The 17,130-nt window shown below is 47.8% G+C and overlaps 1 protein-coding gene and 1 long non-coding RNA gene across 2 annotated transcripts in view; one reads left to right on the top strand and one right to left on the bottom strand.

The window, feature by feature from the left end:
- The window catches only part of DNAJC8 (DnaJ heat shock protein family (Hsp40) member C8), a 23,983-nt gene extending 14,209 nt beyond the window's left edge, over positions 1–9,774 (top strand). Inside the window, exons 4-9 of the mRNA XM_002913328.4 lie at positions 1,761–1,827; positions 2,332–2,426; positions 3,988–4,059; positions 7,127–7,218; positions 8,154–8,229; positions 9,284–9,774. Of these exons, the coding sequence (XP_002913374.1) occupies positions 1,761–1,827; positions 2,332–2,426; positions 3,988–4,059; positions 7,127–7,218; positions 8,154–8,229; positions 9,284–9,406 (525 nt within the window). The 3' untranslated portion in view covers positions 9,407–9,774. The remainder of the gene's footprint in view (positions 1–1,760; positions 1,828–2,331; positions 2,427–3,987; positions 4,060–7,126; positions 7,219–8,153; positions 8,230–9,283) is intronic.
- On the bottom strand, positions 9,406–11,072 carry LOC105239027. Its single transcript, XR_004621966.1, has 2 exons — positions 10,891–11,072; positions 9,406–10,504 (listed from the first exon to the last, which is right to left on the bottom strand). It is a non-coding gene; the product is annotated as an uncharacterized LOC105239027 (long non-coding RNA).
- Between the last annotated feature and the right edge of the window lie 6,058 nt (positions 11,073–17,130).

Genomic DNA, 17,130 nt, shown 5'->3' with positions numbered 1-17,130 from the left:
GGAGGAGCCTGATGTGGGGCTCGATCCCAGGACTCTGGGATCACGCCCTGAGCTGAAGGCAGACGCTTAATGCCTGAGCCACCCAGGCGCCCCAGATTTTTGCTTTTTTATTTTAACTTTTTTATTATTAAAAAAAAAATTTTTTTTAAAGATTTTATTTATTTATTCGACAGAGATAGAGACAGCCAGCGCGAGAGGGAACACAAGCGGGGGAGCAGAAAAGGAAGAAGCAGGCTCATAGCGGAAGAGCCTGATGTGGGGCTCGATCCCATAACACCGGGATCACGCCCTGAGCCTAAGGCAGACGCTTAACCGCTGTGCCACCCAGGCGCCCCTTATTATAAAAAATTTAAATTACATTTTAAAAAGAAAGAGTAGCGCAGTGAACACCCATATACTCATCATCTGTATGCAGTGGTTTACTTCATTTAACTATATGTTTTTGGCTGAATTGTTGTAAGTTACAGATATCATAATACTTCACCCCAAATGCTTCATCATGTATCCCCCCAAGAAAAAAAAGAACATTTTCTTGCATTTTTCACTTGTCACACCTAACAAAATTAACACTAATTCCTTACTATCATCTGATACCCAATCCAGTAGAGGTCTAAAAAGTACAGATGCCAGAGACTGATCAGAGGGTCTGAGGGCAGAAAGTAGACCTATATTTTTAAAAAGCTTTAAGGGTTGGGGGTGCCTGGGTGGTTCAGTCAGTTGGGCATCCGACTCTTGATTTCTGCTTGAGTCATGATCTCAGGGCCGTAGGATCAGGCCGAGTTGGGCTTCACGCTTAGTAGGGAGTCTCCTTATCCCTCTTCCTCTGCTCCTCTCCCTGCTCATGGGCACAGGCCCACGCGCACGTGCACTCTTTTTCTCTCTCATATAAATAAATAAAATCTTAAAAAACAAAACCCAAAAAAGCTTTACAGGGTTGGAGCATAGCCAGAACTAGAACCACTACTTTGTTTTTTTAAAGATTTTATTTTAATTCCAGTTAATATTCAGTGTAATATTAGTTTCAGGTACAACGTAGCGATTGAACATTCCACACATCACTCTGTACTCACCACAAGTGCACTCCTTAGTCCCCATCACCTGTTTAACCCAACCCCCTGTCCCCCTCCTTGAAAACCACTCCTTTAAATTTAAAGTGCTTTTAGGAATGAGATGATGTCTCATACCTGCTTTAGCCTCTTCAGCATTCAGTATAAGGAACATCATAGGAACTGGGTGCTTTTCAGTCTCCTGTATCCTCACAGTGTCCTCATAATGCCAGGCTTATATTTGTTCTTAACTTTGTGATTAAAACCCTACATGTTTCTCAGCTGTGTGTTTACTTTTTTTGTTTGTTTGTTTTTGTTTTTTTTAAAGATTTTATTTATTTATTTGACAGAGATAGAGACAGCCATCGAGAGAGGGAACACAAGCAGGGGGAGTGGGAGAGGAAGAAGCAGGCTCATAGCGGAGGAGCCTGATGTGGGGCTTGATCCCAGAACGCTGGGATCACGCCCTGAGCCGAAGGCAGACGCTTAACGACTGCGCCACCCAGGCGCCCCCTGTGTTTACCTTTTGGTGCTTGAATTTTGAGGACTAGTATTTCTGCACATTTTATGATATTTATTGATTTGTTAAAAATGCTTCTGGCTGGCAGTCTTTTTTGCCATAATACCTTAGAGCGTTTGGTTGTAAAAAGGCACAGTGCAGGCGAAGAGTTATTAAATGTTCCTCTTAAAAACCTAACTTTCCTCTTATTTTAGTTATCCATATTGGTGCACCCCGACAAAAACCAAGATGATGCTGACAGAGCACAAAAGGCTTTTGAAGGTATTTGTAAATTTACCTGCTTCCGAGTCGTATTTTATCAATGCTAGGGACTAACTGTTCTTGTTCTGGATCAAGAAAGGAATGTTACAGTTTTGTCTTCTGGTGATGAAGAAGCTCTGGTTTTCAGTAGAACAGTTGACGTTCCAAAGCAAAATGTTGCTGTGTAAGAAATAGATCTTAACTTTACTTTGTTAAAACTTTTATGTGCCAAGAAAGACTGTTACTGCGTAGGATCATTTTTCTTTTTTGAACATAAAAAAATAATTATCACTGAATTAAATCTAGATGTGGTGTATTTAGTCTTGAGGGTATATTTAATTTTTTCCAAGGCTCTCAAGGAAAGTCATTGCTATAGTTGTATGTTTTTAAATTAGTTTAACGACAAATAATTTAACAAAGTAGGGAATGCTTTTAGATGGCACAAGTCCATTTACACTGCCTGAGTATAGTTCAGACTTTCAGAGGGTGTTTGCAGAAACAGTTAATTTCAATGTTTTGCATTAGCTGTGGACAAAGCTTACAAGTTGCTACTGGATCAGGAACAAAAGAAGAGGGCCCTGGATGTAATTCAGGCAGGAAAAGAATACGTGGAACACACTGTAAGTATTTATAGTGCTGCTGTGTTTACAGGAAGTATTAGCAAGCCTTGGGCACCTTGCAGGAGGGTAAATGTTAACATAGCAATACCTACTGGTGTAATTCGTGACGTCTTACCTGGTCTCCGAAAGTTTGCTGTGGTGCTCAAGAATAGTGTGTGCCCTAGAGCTCAGGATGTGGAGTACCTAGGAGGCTGCTCCTCCCTCTTTCCTTACCAGTCCCATGCTGCGGAGAGAGGTTCTCTCTTGCCCTCTCATCACCTGTTGTCACATTACCCAATTCTGAGAGTGGAAGAGTGGAGCAGCCATGATGATCCTTGACCCTGGATTTTTATTTTTGTCTCTGTGAAGGGGTTGGAACATGGGCTTGAGAAAGATTGGCAAGGGGACGTGAGTAAATTTTTTTAAAAATAGGAGGAGGTGCATACCTGTATTAATAACAGGGTTGGGAAGGATTCAACTAAAATAAATTCAGTTATAGCTGGCTTAATTTTTTTGCATTACTTAAATCTCCTGAGTGGTGGGAAGTATTAAGATGGCTTGCTTGAGGTAAGAGGGTCTTCGTTTTAATTTTTTACTTGCTGGGGCAAGAATTGTGAGGCCATTCGTAAGAGCTATTTTAATTGGGAGTGAATATGGGTGTGACCTTTTCTTTGAAGAGCTTTGGAATCTGAAATAGGACTATATAACCAATACTAATGAGTCCAGTTTAGATGGATAAAATGAGTGACAAGAGGAGAAGGGTGGCCATAACTATGTCTGACTGGTCATGTGTTGGAAGTGGTACCTATAGGCCAAATTTTGGTAGAAGTCGGAAAAGGACCTAACAAGTTCTCCTTAAATCACTGTGGTAGTTACTCTTCCTCTGTCTTTTGCCTGTAAAGGAGCCACCCTCAGTCTTTCTGGCCACAAGGTGGCAGTAGGGCTGTTCTGCAGTTGGAAGACACTGGCTTTTTGCTGGAACAGTAGTGGATGGTTCTTTATAATAGAGTAATGACATTCTTGTGTGAAGGAATATATTTAATTTTTTTTTTTTTTTAGATCTCAGTGGTGGCCAAAGTGATGAAAAACATAAGTTAATATGATGTGAAAATGATTAGTATAAGGGTGTTTCACAATGAAAATTATCAACAATGCAGTTGTTGAAATGCCAGAAAACAATTTAATGTAATGCCACAAATTCAGTAGCTTGTTCTAAAACTTGACAAATGTATTTTCTCTGCTATAAACACGTAACTACCAGCCGCAAAAGAGAAATGGGTAATCTGATCAACGTATCCAAGGCTCTTTGGCTCTGGCCTAGGATCTGATGAGTTGGGGACAAGTTCCCTGCTGGTCCCCTTGCATCCTTCCTGGTGGATTGGATTTTAGATGAGGTTAGAGGAAGGACCCCTGGTTCTTAGTTCTCCTTTGATTGCATTGCTGTTGTGGAGGGGAGGGGCAGAGGCTCATTTTATTTCCACGCAAACCTTTTGTCATGCCTGTACTTGCAGAAAGTGCACATGCCATATGTGTGCAGCTTAATGGCTGTTCTCAATTTTTTGATGAAAAAAATTCTTTTTAGGTGAAAGAGAGAAAAAAGCAGTTAAAGAAGGAAGGAAAACCTACAAACGTGGAGGAGGATGACCCTGAGCTGGTGAGTGAGATGTGGGAAAAGCCACGCTGTCTCTTGTGCTTGAGTGCGCTGGCTGCTGGGTTAGAGAGCAAAGCTGACGCATACGTGCTGGAAACACATTCTGTTTTAACTTAAAATATTTAAATGTATATCCATGCACCTGTTTTTAAGCCTCACCCTTTTTTTTGTCATAGGGCCATGGCCTTTTCTTTGAATGTGTGTCTGCTGATTGGCGTTTACTGTTGACTTCATTTTATAAAACACACAAGGCATTATCCATAGCTTCTACTTTTAATGTGTTTTGCGGTATGTTGAAACTTAGGTATTTGTGAAACAAACCAAGAGCAAAATCCTAGCTATTTATGATCCGTTGGTTGTTTTGTTTTGTTTTTGAGTAAAGAGGAACAGTGGCTTTATTGCCTTGCTGGGCAAAGGAGGCTGCACGAGCTCAGGCCTTCGACAGTGCGAGCCCGCCCAGACGGTTTGTTCTGCAGTCTTTCTCAGATGTCCCACCCGTACCTAATTCAACGGCAGTATTTTTATTTTCTTTATTTTTTTTATTTTTGAAGACTTTTGTTGATTTATTAGAGAGAGAGAGCACGCGCACACAAGCAGGGGGAGCGGCAGGCAGAGGGAGAAGCAGGCTCCCCACTGAGCAAGGAGCCCGATGAGGGACTTGATCCCCGGACTCTGAGATCATGACCTGAGCCAAAGGCAGACAGTTAACCGCCTGAGCCACCCAGGCGTCCCCAACAGCAGTATTTTTAGGGACTTATGTTTATTGAATCTTTCTAAAGCATTCCACTTAGTTTTAAAAAGAAACCACAAGCATTTATTTGTATAACCACATTCATCAATTTCTGTGATATTTAAATCTCATAAGTATGGTCGTCATTGCAACTGGCATGGAGCGCTTGGGGAGCAACGACAGGTGACTCTAATCAGCTAGTAAACGGCTTCCCACCAGCCATGAGCGCTCACTGTGCTCCAGGTAATAATTTACGGAGAAACAGAGAACGTTGCTTCCATCCATTGGGTTCTTTAGTGGAGATTGGCTGAGAGAGAGATTCTGCTTCGATATTTGTGTCTGATTGCCTCACTAGCCTGAAAAATAGTCATCCTAATCTTGTCTCAGTTTAGATCAGTAAGTAGCTTACCGTGTACTTACCTTGTTTTTGAAGATTTATACGGGAGTGGCTGTCTCGCTAGGGAAACTTGCCTACAATTTCCTGCTTCAGTGGTTTTGCTGGCAGCTGCTGGCCCCATCTTCTGTGCAGTAACACTGCTTGTGAACTGTGAGGTCACCTTGCTTGCATACTAGCCACCTGTTTTGGATTTACTCTGTCCCAGTATTTCAGTTTTTTCTCCACAGTCTTATTTTCTCTTCCCTTCTCTTTAATGATCTCTGGTGTTTTCTGAAGACCTCTTATAAATACTCCTTGGTTCTCCTGATTTTTTAAGAACCCTAACTTTTTTAAGTTGTCTTTTTTTCCCCCCGATTATAAAGGAACACATGCTAGTGATAGAAAATTTGGAAAAAGCAGAAGAATATAAAAAATTCAGTCATCAGTAAACGTCCATCCAAGAGAGTTTGGAGCTTTTAAAGATACTGAAATATTCATTACAGACTCCTTTGCTCCTTTGATGTTTGTCCTTACTAGGAACTGGGGTTTGTCAGTATTGCTTTTATTGAGCAATGCCTGGCAGATAACAGTATTAAAAAGAAGTGACAAATTCTGGGGCTCCTTTACTTCCCTTTCTCTCCGTAGATTACTCTTTGCTCCAGTGTCTCTGCTTTTGGGACTTAGACTCTATGAAATCTGCATGATGGGTTACTTTCTATTTTTCTTTGTATATTTAAAATACTTCATATTTGGGGGAAATAAGTTTTAAAGATAGTTCTGTTTTCTGTCTTATGTTGTGTTATTTTTTCCCATCTGTGCATTAGTTAGAATATAAGTTCAGCTGCATACAACTGAGACCCAGAATGATGGTGGTTTAAACAAGACAGTGATTTGTTTTCTGTCCTGTATAATGTAGTCTTTGGGACGATGGCCGCTGGTATGGCAGCGCTGGACCATGTGTCACCTAAGGACTCATTCTCTCTGTGGCTCTCCCAACAAGGATGTCACCCCCATCCTCACAGTCCGGGATGTGTTATCACCTCACCCATGTGCCAAACAGCAGAATAGAGGAAGGGGACAAGGAGGGATAAGTGTACTCCCTCTAAGAATATTCCAGGAAATTGCTGCATCACTTCTCTTTATACCCCATTGGCTAAAGCCTAAGTTACATGGCCACATGTAGTTACAAGGAAGCCTAGGAAATACGGGCTTCTGCGTTGGGTGACCAGGTAACTAAAGATAAGGGATTTTACATGGAAGGAGAACAGATGATGGGGGGTGGGGGACCCACAACGAATAGCTCCGACGGCTCTGCTGTAGTCAGTAGACTCCGGAGATGGGTCTGCTGGATAGCACCTTCTAGGACCTAGCGGGGTGCCCAGCACAGAGTAATTATAAAATATTTGTGAAAAGAAAGAATGAAAGTTATTTTTTCGAAGTTCTTTGGAGGAAAGGGTGCTCCCACATGGTTGTGATAAGCAGGTAGAAGTTTTTTTCTCTTTGGTGATTTTTACCAGAGCAAGTTTCTTGTGTATCATCCGCAGGGTGAAGGCGGAAAGATCTAGGCGGTATGTTATTTATCTCCCAGGCGAGAGCATCATTAAGTAGTTGTCCCTGAAATCTTTCTTCCTTGCTGGTTCTTTTTTTTTTTTTTTTTTTTAAGATTTTATTTTATTTATTTATTTGACAGAGAGAGACAGGCAGTGAGAGAGGGAACACAATCAGGGGGAGTGGGAGAGGAAGAAGCAGGCTCCCAGCAGAGGAGCCCGATGTGGGGCTCAATCCCAGAACACCGGGATCACGCCCTGAGCCGAAGGCAGATGCTCAACGACTGAGCCACCCAGGCGCCCCTCTTCCTTGCCGGTTCTAATCTGCTTTTGTCTTGGGTTCCATCTAAAAATGCTTGATTCGAGTTGCTGGTAAAATACTGATTTTATTTTCTTTTGTCCTTAATTTTCTTATAGTTCAAACAAGCGGTATATAAACAGACCATGAAACTCTTTGCTGAGCTGGAAATTAAAAGGAAAGAGAGAGAAGCCAAAGAGATGCATGAAAGGTATACATCAGAATATTCATGTATTCATACATCTAAATACCTAGAGTAACCAAAATTGGTCTTTGGGGATTTCCCTAAAGAGGGATTTTTCTAATCGAGGAATTATGTTGTACACCATCTAAGAAACTGTATAAAATAGTTATCTGAAACAGCCCAACTTTTGAATCCTTAGGGTAAGAAATTGTCTCTGACTTTCAGGAAATATTGACTATACCTGTCCTTAGGGAGTTTTTAATCAAGAGTGCTATGTGTTTTCTTCCTGATTTCCTGGAGTTAAATAGACAGAGTTATTGAGGCCAGAACCTTTTGTGTGACTAGTGGCCGCAGCTTTGGTGAGTCTGGTATTTACTGTATAGTGTAATCACTTACAAAGTATTTATTGTCCCAAAGTATCGTTTCCCTTGCTTATCAGAAATCTTGAGGTTAATATAATTTATGTATTTTGTATCGTCGACTAGTGTTTAGCAGTAACCGTGTGTCGCTAGTTGAGGTTGTGTGAAATGTCCTTGTTTTGGGATTGGGCTTTGTTCAGAGATCCGCTTGAGTAAGAACCTCTACTCTTGTAATGGTCGTTCTACTGAAGTAGGGTGGCCTGCGTTCTTGAGACGGCTTTGTCACGGACTAAGCCTGGAACCTATAGATGGAGCCCATAACCTATGACTATTGTTGGCTGGGCCTTGACAACCTTATACGTCTGTCTGTGTAACATGGGTATTTATACCCTGCCCTGTGGCCCTGCCCATGGTCTCATCTGCGTGCTTTAGATGGAGACATTCATGAAAAGGCTCTGAGCCTTTTCCAGACAGGCATTTTTATAGAACCCTAGGGAATAGATTTACTTTATATGCTTGCTTCTATGGGGAGGTGGCTTAACTTATGTGGTTAAGACAGTCTCTAAGTATCCTGTAAGTACTCTGGTTTGGTTTTCTTCCTAGGAAGCGACAAAGGGAAGAAGAGATTGAAGCTCAAGAAAAAGCCAAACGAGAAAGGGAGTGGCAGAAAAACTTTGAGGTAAGTTTCCGGAGTGGTCTGGGCTTCTTATTCCAGGGTAAGAAAACTTTCCAGCATAGAAACTTGGTTCCTGGGGCATTGCCAGGACTGAGTAGGGCAGACGATCAGGGAAAGGGGATGCGTGGGGAAGAGCAGGAGATTTGGAGAATGACCCCCGGCTCAGCTGCCTTTACGCTTTCTAGCCTTGGCAAGGGCAGGGAGGGTCCCTGAACGGCTTGTTAGAGATTATGGAAGGCACAGCTGCCAGGTGGGCTCGAGAAAAATGCTGTGCAGTTTAGATTAGGGGGTAGTCATGGAGTAGGGCCCTACTTTCAAGAGGTCTGTTAGCAGAAGCTGAGGTTCTTGTGACCCTCATATCCTGGCTTTTGAACTTGACTCCTTTTTAACACCCTGGTTACACTCTTCAGGGACTCAGCCAGTTTCCTGAATTGAGCCACATTTGGTGTCTCGTCTTCTGTAACATTCAGGTCTCAGGCTAGGGATTGGTTAACCAGAGTTGAGGACTGTGTTTTGTCCCCCTGCTTGTATGCAGAGAGAGACAATGAGTGGGTCTCTTGATAAGCAGGGGGAGACCCTAGTAGCCCTGTCAGTGTAGCTGGCTAGGCATTGTGCTGGCTTTGAGCCTCCGTTTGAGTTTTGCAGGGCCGAAGGAGGATAGAGTGGGGAGAGCGGCTATGCTGCTGACTAGCCGGATGACCTTGAGAAAGTGACCTGACCCTGAACCTTGGTGTTGTCATTTGTGAGGTGGTGGCACGACCCGGTGCAGGCGGCTTGATTGTGAGGGTTAGAAATAGCCTCTGCTGAGTAGCCAGCCCTGAGGCCCCTGGCAAAGGTCGTGGTGATGTCGTCCTCTTCTTCCAGCCCACAGCTGGTCCTGCCTTCTAGGGGTGGGTTGCCACTTTTTGTGGGCCTGTGGAAGTGGGAAGAAAGCTCTGTTCTGTTCTACTCTTGGATTATTCCAGAGAGTGGAGCCGGGCTGGGCTGTGGGCACGCAGAGCCAGCTCAGGTCCTTTGTCTCGTTAACTGGTCTCCTCCCCCAAACCTCTGTGCTCAGGAAAGTCGAGATGGTCGTGTGGACAGCTGGCGGAACTTCCAAGCAAATACAAAGGGGAAGAAAGAGAAGAAAAATCGGACCTTCCTGAGACCACCGAAAGTAAAAATGGAGCAGCGTGAGTGACCACCTGGGGTCACAGCCACAGAACCTTCCCCCAATTGTCTCCCCTCCTGCTTTGAAGGACTCATTCTTTCCTCCCATTTTCACCCCGACATAGAGTAGTAGTTGCTTTTTAGTCCATTTTGTTTTCGATACAATTTAATATCGATCAGAGTAATTCTTTTGTACATTGAAATGAGGGGCTCAGTTTAAAACGAAACCTTCCCCCACCCCCTACCCCTAGGCCAACCAGGATTGGAAGGTGCCACCATTGGTGCTGCCTTCTCTTCCCACAGCCTGTAACTTAATGTTTTGTACTTCACTGAATTGTGATGGTTAGAAACTTCGTGTATAGTTTGTGGAAATCATCCAATTAAACATATTGCTTAAAATGGTGTTGCCGTGACTTCAGAGACAAGCCTGGGCCACCTTAGGAATCCCTTTTGCTTCATATGCTTGCTTCCGGGCGTGTCATCCTTCGAAGCCCCAGATCAGACAGGGAAGGCAGTGGGCACACAGATCCGTCACTCGATGCCCTGACCTCCCGCAGTGTTCGGCATGTGCTTTCCCTTCTGACTGACCATTCCGTGTGGCATGAGGCTCCGAGCCGCCCAAACCTGTTCACTTTCCAAAGAGCCAACCATCTTCCAACCAGTATCATTGTGTCCTAGCCTGTCTGCAGCCGTCAGTGGTCATGTTCTGTACATGTAATAAATTTTTATACCCTAACCATCGATGTGCTCTTCCTTAGGCATTACTCCAAGGCTGGGTCCCTTGGCCCGACTCTGAAACGCTTCGGAGTTGCACAGAGCTGCTCCCCGCGTGCTCCCTGCCACTTAATGCAGCACCTTGGTTTCTTCATCTACAAAACGGGAATATAGACGAGTGTGGCGCTTTCAGGGAGGGTTAGCCATGGCGTATACAAGCTTGACGTCACGGTGCTCAGAGGGTGTTGCTAACACACTATTATGTGTAAAATGAAGATACCGATTATTTCAAGGATGAAGTGAAATAACGTATGAAAGCACCCAGCTTGCAGTATATTCTCAAATGTCCTGCTGGCCTTGAGAGACAGGATCAGCTCTTGGGTGGGATACAAGGTGGAAAATAGAAAGATGACACCTAAAATGTGAAGATAGGAGAAACTGGGTGACTTTGAACTAGACTTGATGCAATATTTTATAGATAAGGAAAGAAGTACAGTAATCACAAAGGCACACTGTCTTGTGTCGAGACACTGCACATTAGATTTGCTTCTCTATGGGAGGGGACAGAAGCTTGGGTGTCTTACTGTCCTTCCAAATGGAGCTTAGCAGTCGACACCGCAGATGAGTCTGAGCACAGAGGGTGGGTGCGGCTCTAGCTGGACGTGGACAGAGGTGGAGAGGGGGACATACTCTGTCATCCTGCAGAGTGATACAGGTCTGGAGGGAATGCGGACTGCCCTGTGCAGGGACTAGCGAAGTGCCACCCACCTCACGTCCAAATGTGCACGCGTACACCCATACCTTCCTCAGAGGTTCTGTGCTTGTCCTACATCAGCTGTTTTTGCAAGCTCCCGAGGGCCGGTCTGGGCTTTGCCCCCAAGGCGCTTGTGGCAGTCATCAGCCATTGGTATACGTATGCCTTCGACAGATATGCTGGCAGGAATAAAATGGTGAGCACCATGGGGCCCTGCTGCCTGCCTCAGTCTGCTGGGGCCCAGGGGTGAGTGGGCAAGTGCAGAGATCATGAGAGGCACATGTGTCCACTGCCCCAAGGAGGGGGCCCTTGATCCTGTTCTTACAGCCAAGGCAAGTTTCTGGAGGAAGTGACATTTCTTTTCTTTCTTTTTTTAAGATTTTACTTATTTATTAGAATGAGCAGGGGGAGAGGGAGAAGCAGGCTCCCCACTGAGCAGGGAGCCCAATGCGGGGCTCGATCCCGGGACCCTGGGATCATGACCTGAACTGAAGGCAGACGCTTCACTGACTGAGCCCCCCAGGCGCCCCGGAAGTGACGTGTCTGATGCATCGGTTGGGAATGTTTGCAGCTGCATGGAGTAACGAGCATAAACAAATAGGGGAATGTTTTGCTCACGGAAGTCTGTTGGCGGGCAGCTTCAGGTATCGGTCGTGGGCCCCACGGTGCTACCCAGGAGCCAGGCTCTCCCCGTGCTTCCCCTCCATCCTCAGCAGGCTCGTCATTAGCATTGCACAATCTCATAGAAGGTTGTGGCAGTGCCACGCCTCATGCCAACTGCCAAGCAGAAGTCATCCAGGAAGCAAAATTTTCCCCCAAGGATAACATTCTCTAGAAGCAGAGTCACGTGGCCACCCAGCTGTAAATTGGGGAAAACAGCAAGGGAGAATGGGCAGGCCACAGACCAGGACTTGCCCCCTTGGGGCCGGGCACCTACTGTTGCAGTGAGGTTTTGCTGGCAAGGAAGGAAGAGAGGGAGATGGGCTGCCAGGGACCACGGAGTGTGCGGTGCAGGGGGGGTGGGACTTGAGGAATGATGTTTCAGGCGGAGGGACAGTGTGTGCAGAGAGCCAGCGGTAACTGATGCCATGCTTAGAAGCCGGCTGAAGTGAGGCCAGGGACATCAAAAGTCCTATTAAGGAATTTGGGTTTCAACCTTGACATCCTCTGTTCCCAGATGGACTAAGGCCTTCCCACTTCCTCCCTGGCACATCGTAGCGGCAGCTCACTTGAAGATCGCCGCGGGCCCTGCCCCTTCCCATAAATCTGTTCATTGTTTCAGTGATGACCCACCTGGGAGAGCAGCGTGCTTTGGGCCTCGAACCGGGCAGCATTAGCCAAGATGTCTCCAGGGCAGGGCTGTGCTGTGGCAGCTCTTCCAGACCCTTCCTCTGTGAGCAGGTTAAGGGGCTCTCTGGGCAGGAAAGGCTCCCTGGAGGAGCGCCGGGGCCCAGAGCGCATGAAAGCCTGGGGGACCCACTTCTCTCCTTCCTGTGGTTTGCTGTGAATAATGGAGCAGATAGCCACAGCCTCCACCTCTCCCCCTGTGCGGCCCACTGCTGCCTGTGGGACCTCCGCAGGCAGAGGTGAAACGGAAGGAGCCAGACAGGGAGGGTTCGAATCCTGGCAGGGGGGGTTCAACTCAGCATCAGCTTCCTCATGGGCAGAGTGGGAATAGGACCTTTGGAAAGAGCTGTGACCACCTAAAGCATCAGTCATTGCCTTTGGCAGCCCAGTCACCTAAACCCTCCCATCCCAGCCCACCTCAGTCCACCCCAGTGGCTGTGGCTCTCCACCAGGCCCCGCCTCCTGGCCTCTCTTGCTTCTCTAGGGCCCCAACTGGGGTAGGAGCAAGCATGGGAGGCTGCGGATGAGTCCGGGCCTGCACAGAGAGTGGAGACGTGCCCAAGCGAAGCAGGCTTTGCCCCTCTCCATTTCCTCCCTCTCCCCCACCCCTCCCCCTCCCCTCCTGGCACATCTGGTTCAGCTGCCCCTTGCTGGAGGTTGTCCCTGCTTCTCCCCGTGGACTGGGGGAACGAGGGGCTGCCGGACCCTGAGTAATGAGGCATGAGTTCCGAAAGGGCTTGCAGTCACCTTACCAAGTATCTGCTCCTCCACTCATTAGCTTTGCAAATCCTGGCACGTCATTTCCCCTCTCTGGGCTTTAGTTTTCGCCTCTTTGGTAAAATGAGGGTGAAAATACTTTCTCCATTCCTGTTCTACGAAGTCTGGTGAGTTTCTGTGTCTTATAAAAAGAACAAAGCTTGTAAATGGAGGCAACAGGCCTGCATTTGGTGCCAGATTGTAGCCTTAAAACTTCACTGAGCCTCTGCTTCCTCTTCTCTTCAGCCCATTGCCGCGAGAGTTAAGGGGAGCAGGGAAACCGGGTGCCTGGCACGGGGCGGGCGCACAGAGAGCAGGCCGCCCTGCCCCTCCTCCAGCCTGGCTGCCCCAGGCATCCGGTGAAAGAGCAGAGAATGGAGCACACCTGGGAAACTTGGTGAAAAGACGGCCTCTGGTGTCCCTGAAGCTCACCAGTGAGGATTCGGGGCTGGGGAGACAGACAAGCCGGATCTTTCAGGAGCCCCCAGGTGAACTCCACCAGCGCTGGAACATCAGGCAAGAACGGCCAGGCCAGAGAAGACAAATACCGCACGATCTCACTCACAGGTGGAATTTAAGAAACGTAACATGAACACCGGGGGCGGGGAAGAAAAGAGAGAGGCGAGCCTTAAAACAGACTCAACTACAGAGAACGCACCGAGGGCCGCTGGAGGGGAGGTGGGCGGGGGAGGGGCTACGTGGGTGATGGGTGTTCAGGAGGTCACTCGCGATGAGTACTGGGTGTTGTATGTAAGTGATGAATCACTAAAGCCTACCCCCGAAACTCATTACACTCTGTTGACTAACCGGAATTTAAATAAAAAGTTGGAAGAAAAAAAAAAAGAATGGCCAGTCCACCGCGAGGTCGTGGATGGGTAGAACTTGGGGTTCTGTCAGAGATGCCAGTATCCTGGCCCTCTACCTGTGGCTTGGTGGGGAGTGAGGTAAGCATAGAAAGTGCCTTTGGGTATCGGAACTCCCTGCCCCGTCCCTGGCTTCCTCTGTAGTCCCTCCAGGCCTGCTCTGCAAAACGGGCCTTCCACCTTGGAATCAATGGGTGCTTGTTAAAAATTCATTTCCTGGGTCCCATCATCAACACCGCTGGATCAGAATCTCTTAAAGTGGAATCTGAGAAGCCACTTTTGTTTAAACCTTCATTTTTTTTTTTTTTAAAGATTTTATTTATTTATTCAACAGAGAGAGAGACAGCCAGCGAGAGAGGGAACACAAGCAGGGGGAATGGGAGAGGAAGAAGCAGGCCCACAGCAGAAGAGCCTGATGTGGGGCTCGATCCCACAACACCGGGATCACGCCCTGAGCTGAAGGCAGACGCTTAACCGCTGTGCCACCCAGGCGCCCCTAAACCTTCATTTTTAATAAGTTCTTCAAACTGAGTCTGATGTGGAGAAAGGAACGGACCCCCAGTTCTGGCACACAGGTAGGAACTTGGGTAAATACAGTGATTTTCATTTACTGAGTTCTCGTTACAGGCCAGGCATCATGCTAGGTATAAAGTGGGGACTATGTGCAGCTATCACCCAAGAAACTGAGGCTTGGAGACGCTCACGAGTGGGCTCGGGTTGAAGACCCTGGTCTAGTGGATTCTCAGAGTTTGTACTTGAAAGTGTCCATCTGCGCAATGGCCTAGTTTGCTTCCGTCTGTGCCTCGACACTTCTGCTTCCTGCTAAAGCCCAATCAGGTATTTTGGTGAGGATGACGTGGAGACGAGGAGTAACTTTTAGCCCAGAGCCCACAGGGCTGGTGCAGTTCGAGGCTTTTGACAGAATAATGGTCTTTGGCTTTGGTCAGACTAGGGACTCCTCAGAGCAAGGGTCTGTCTTTTCCTTCAGACTGGCAGCTCACAAGGGCAGCGATGGCCGTGTCTACCCCTCAGAGGGGTGGATTCATCAGGCAGAATTTCTTTTTTTCCAACAGACGGGGCATCCCTGAGGGCAAGGCTGTCTCCTCCTTGGTTGGGGGGCCTTTGTGGGTAGGCTGTGTCACACCCATTGTACTGTGGCTCCCTGTGGGCAAGGCTGGCTGTGTGTCCTCTCAGACAGGGCTATCTTCTGAAAGCAGCTTTCAGTCTTTTCCATCAGCTTGGGGCTCACTGGAGTTGGGGCTGTGACCACTGAAACTCGGGCTTCTGAGGAAGGGCTGTGTCACTCCGCACCTCAGACTGGGGGCTTCTGGGCGGGGTTGGGACCTTCTCTAGGTCAGGGCTCATCTCCCCTTCAGACAAGGGACCCAGTTCCTCTGCCAGCCTGAGCCCAACACTTGCTCCCAGAGAAGCTCTGTATCAGATGGACCAGCCCAGTGTTGTTGGCTGCGCTGGCGTGCAGAGAGACACCCTGGCTATATGTGGGTATTCCCAGTGACTTTGGGGTGGGGGCCCACCCAAGGAGCTGACTTCCTTGCCTTATGTCATACCCAGAAGAACCCACAGGCAGGCCTCCACTAATTCTTTATTTGGCTGTTCAATGGGGATTGGAGCGTAAAGTGAGTCACACACCTGGGTCTGGGCCTGCCTTCTGTTTCCCTCCTATTCTCTAGCCCAGTTCCTGAGTTCTCTGAGAAGCTGACCAGGAAACATGCTCTCAGTGGCCCCCATCTCTCCCTCAGCCTGTTGTCACCCTTTAGACCACTGTTTCTGCTGTTTCTCAGGTAAGAGTCTGGTGGCCTGGGTGAGAGGGTCAGGTTTGGCTGCTTTGTCTAGCTGCCCCATAGAATCCTTGAGGCCGTCCAGGCCCTGGAGGGGTCCACAGAGCTGGGTTATGTTTGACTTTCCTCCCACCAGCACACCCCCCGAGACACACGCCCCTCCTTTGTCACCAGACACAGCACACCTCCTTTTACTCCTCAAAGACATTTGACACACAATCACCAACAGACATAGCATTCACACACATCCCACAGAACACACTCATCACCCACAGGCATAGCCCAGGGCCCTTCACAAGCACACAACACACAACAGACCCTTGACATCTACTGATAGAACCCATGACCCTTCACTACACACAATACAAGCTGTCCCAGTTGACACGCTCTCCCCTCGTGTGATGCACATTGTTACCCACGGGATGGAACACATGTCTTCATAGACATACGACAGGCACAACAGCGCTGGCAGACACAACACATAAGCCCTGGCAGGACACATGAAAGTCCCTCTGCTCGCTTGCTGCAAACAACCCTACTCCACATAGACACACAAACATCCGCCCTGCACACACACACACACGCAACCACAGGCATGTGTCACAGAAGCTCTCCTCACCCCCAAACAGGTCCCCAAGATCTTTGGGGGCTGCTGCTCAGCTGGGGCAGGGGCTGGGGCCCCGTCAGCAACACCATCCCCACTTCTCACTTCCCACCTCGGGTCCTGCTTGTGCGTCGGGGGACGGCCAGGAGAAGTGCTGGGGTCCTGGCCACAGCCTGGGGCCGTGACGCGAGACACCACCGTCCTAGCCGAGGGCTGCTTCCGAACGGCCCCAGGACTCGGCTCAGGCTGGGAATTAACAAAGCTAGCTAGCATTCGTCACGTGACTACGTGGGCCCGAGATCGCGGCGCTTGTACAAGCATTATCGTATTCAGTTACACACTACCTCTCTGCAGTAGATGCCGTTATCCTCATTTGATAGCTGTGTTTTGGTGTAGGCTCAGAGAGGTTGAGAAACTTGCCCAATATGCCACGGCCAGGGGGCAGCAATGGGATTTAGACGTAGGTAAATCTGACCCCACAGTCCACCTCTCTTTAATTTATTGTTATTATTATTATTCAGAGGGGGAAGGAGAGGGACCGAGGGAGAGGGAGAGAATCTTAAGCAGGCTCCATGCCTAGTGCAGAGCCTGATGTGAGGCTCGATCTCATGACCGTGAGATCATGACTTGAGCCGAAATCAAAAGTCAGATGCTTCACCCACTGAGCCACCCAGGCGCCCCCTCTTGAATTAATTTTTAATTAATTTTGTGTTGTTTTAAGAGGTAGCAAATAAGCAAGTTAAAAGTTCAATGGCCCTGGCCACGTCCCCGAGGCCTCCTTCTGTGCATGCTGAGGTGGCCCTCTTACAAGCTGGGGGAGGGGAGCAGGCACCGTGGCAGGTGGGCCCAGGCTGGAGAGGGAGCAGGAGGGGACTCAGCCTGACCAGGGGAGGGAGAGGATGCGGGAGAAGAGGAGGA

This window comes from Ailuropoda melanoleuca, chromosome 2 (genome assembly GCF_002007445.2).
Source record: "Ailuropoda melanoleuca isolate Jingjing chromosome 2, ASM200744v2, whole genome shotgun sequence".
Taxonomy (NCBI): domain Eukaryota; kingdom Metazoa; phylum Chordata; class Mammalia; order Carnivora; family Ursidae; genus Ailuropoda; species Ailuropoda melanoleuca.
Note: the sequence above shows the minus strand (reverse complement) of the source record. Positions and strands in the feature narration are given on the sequence as shown.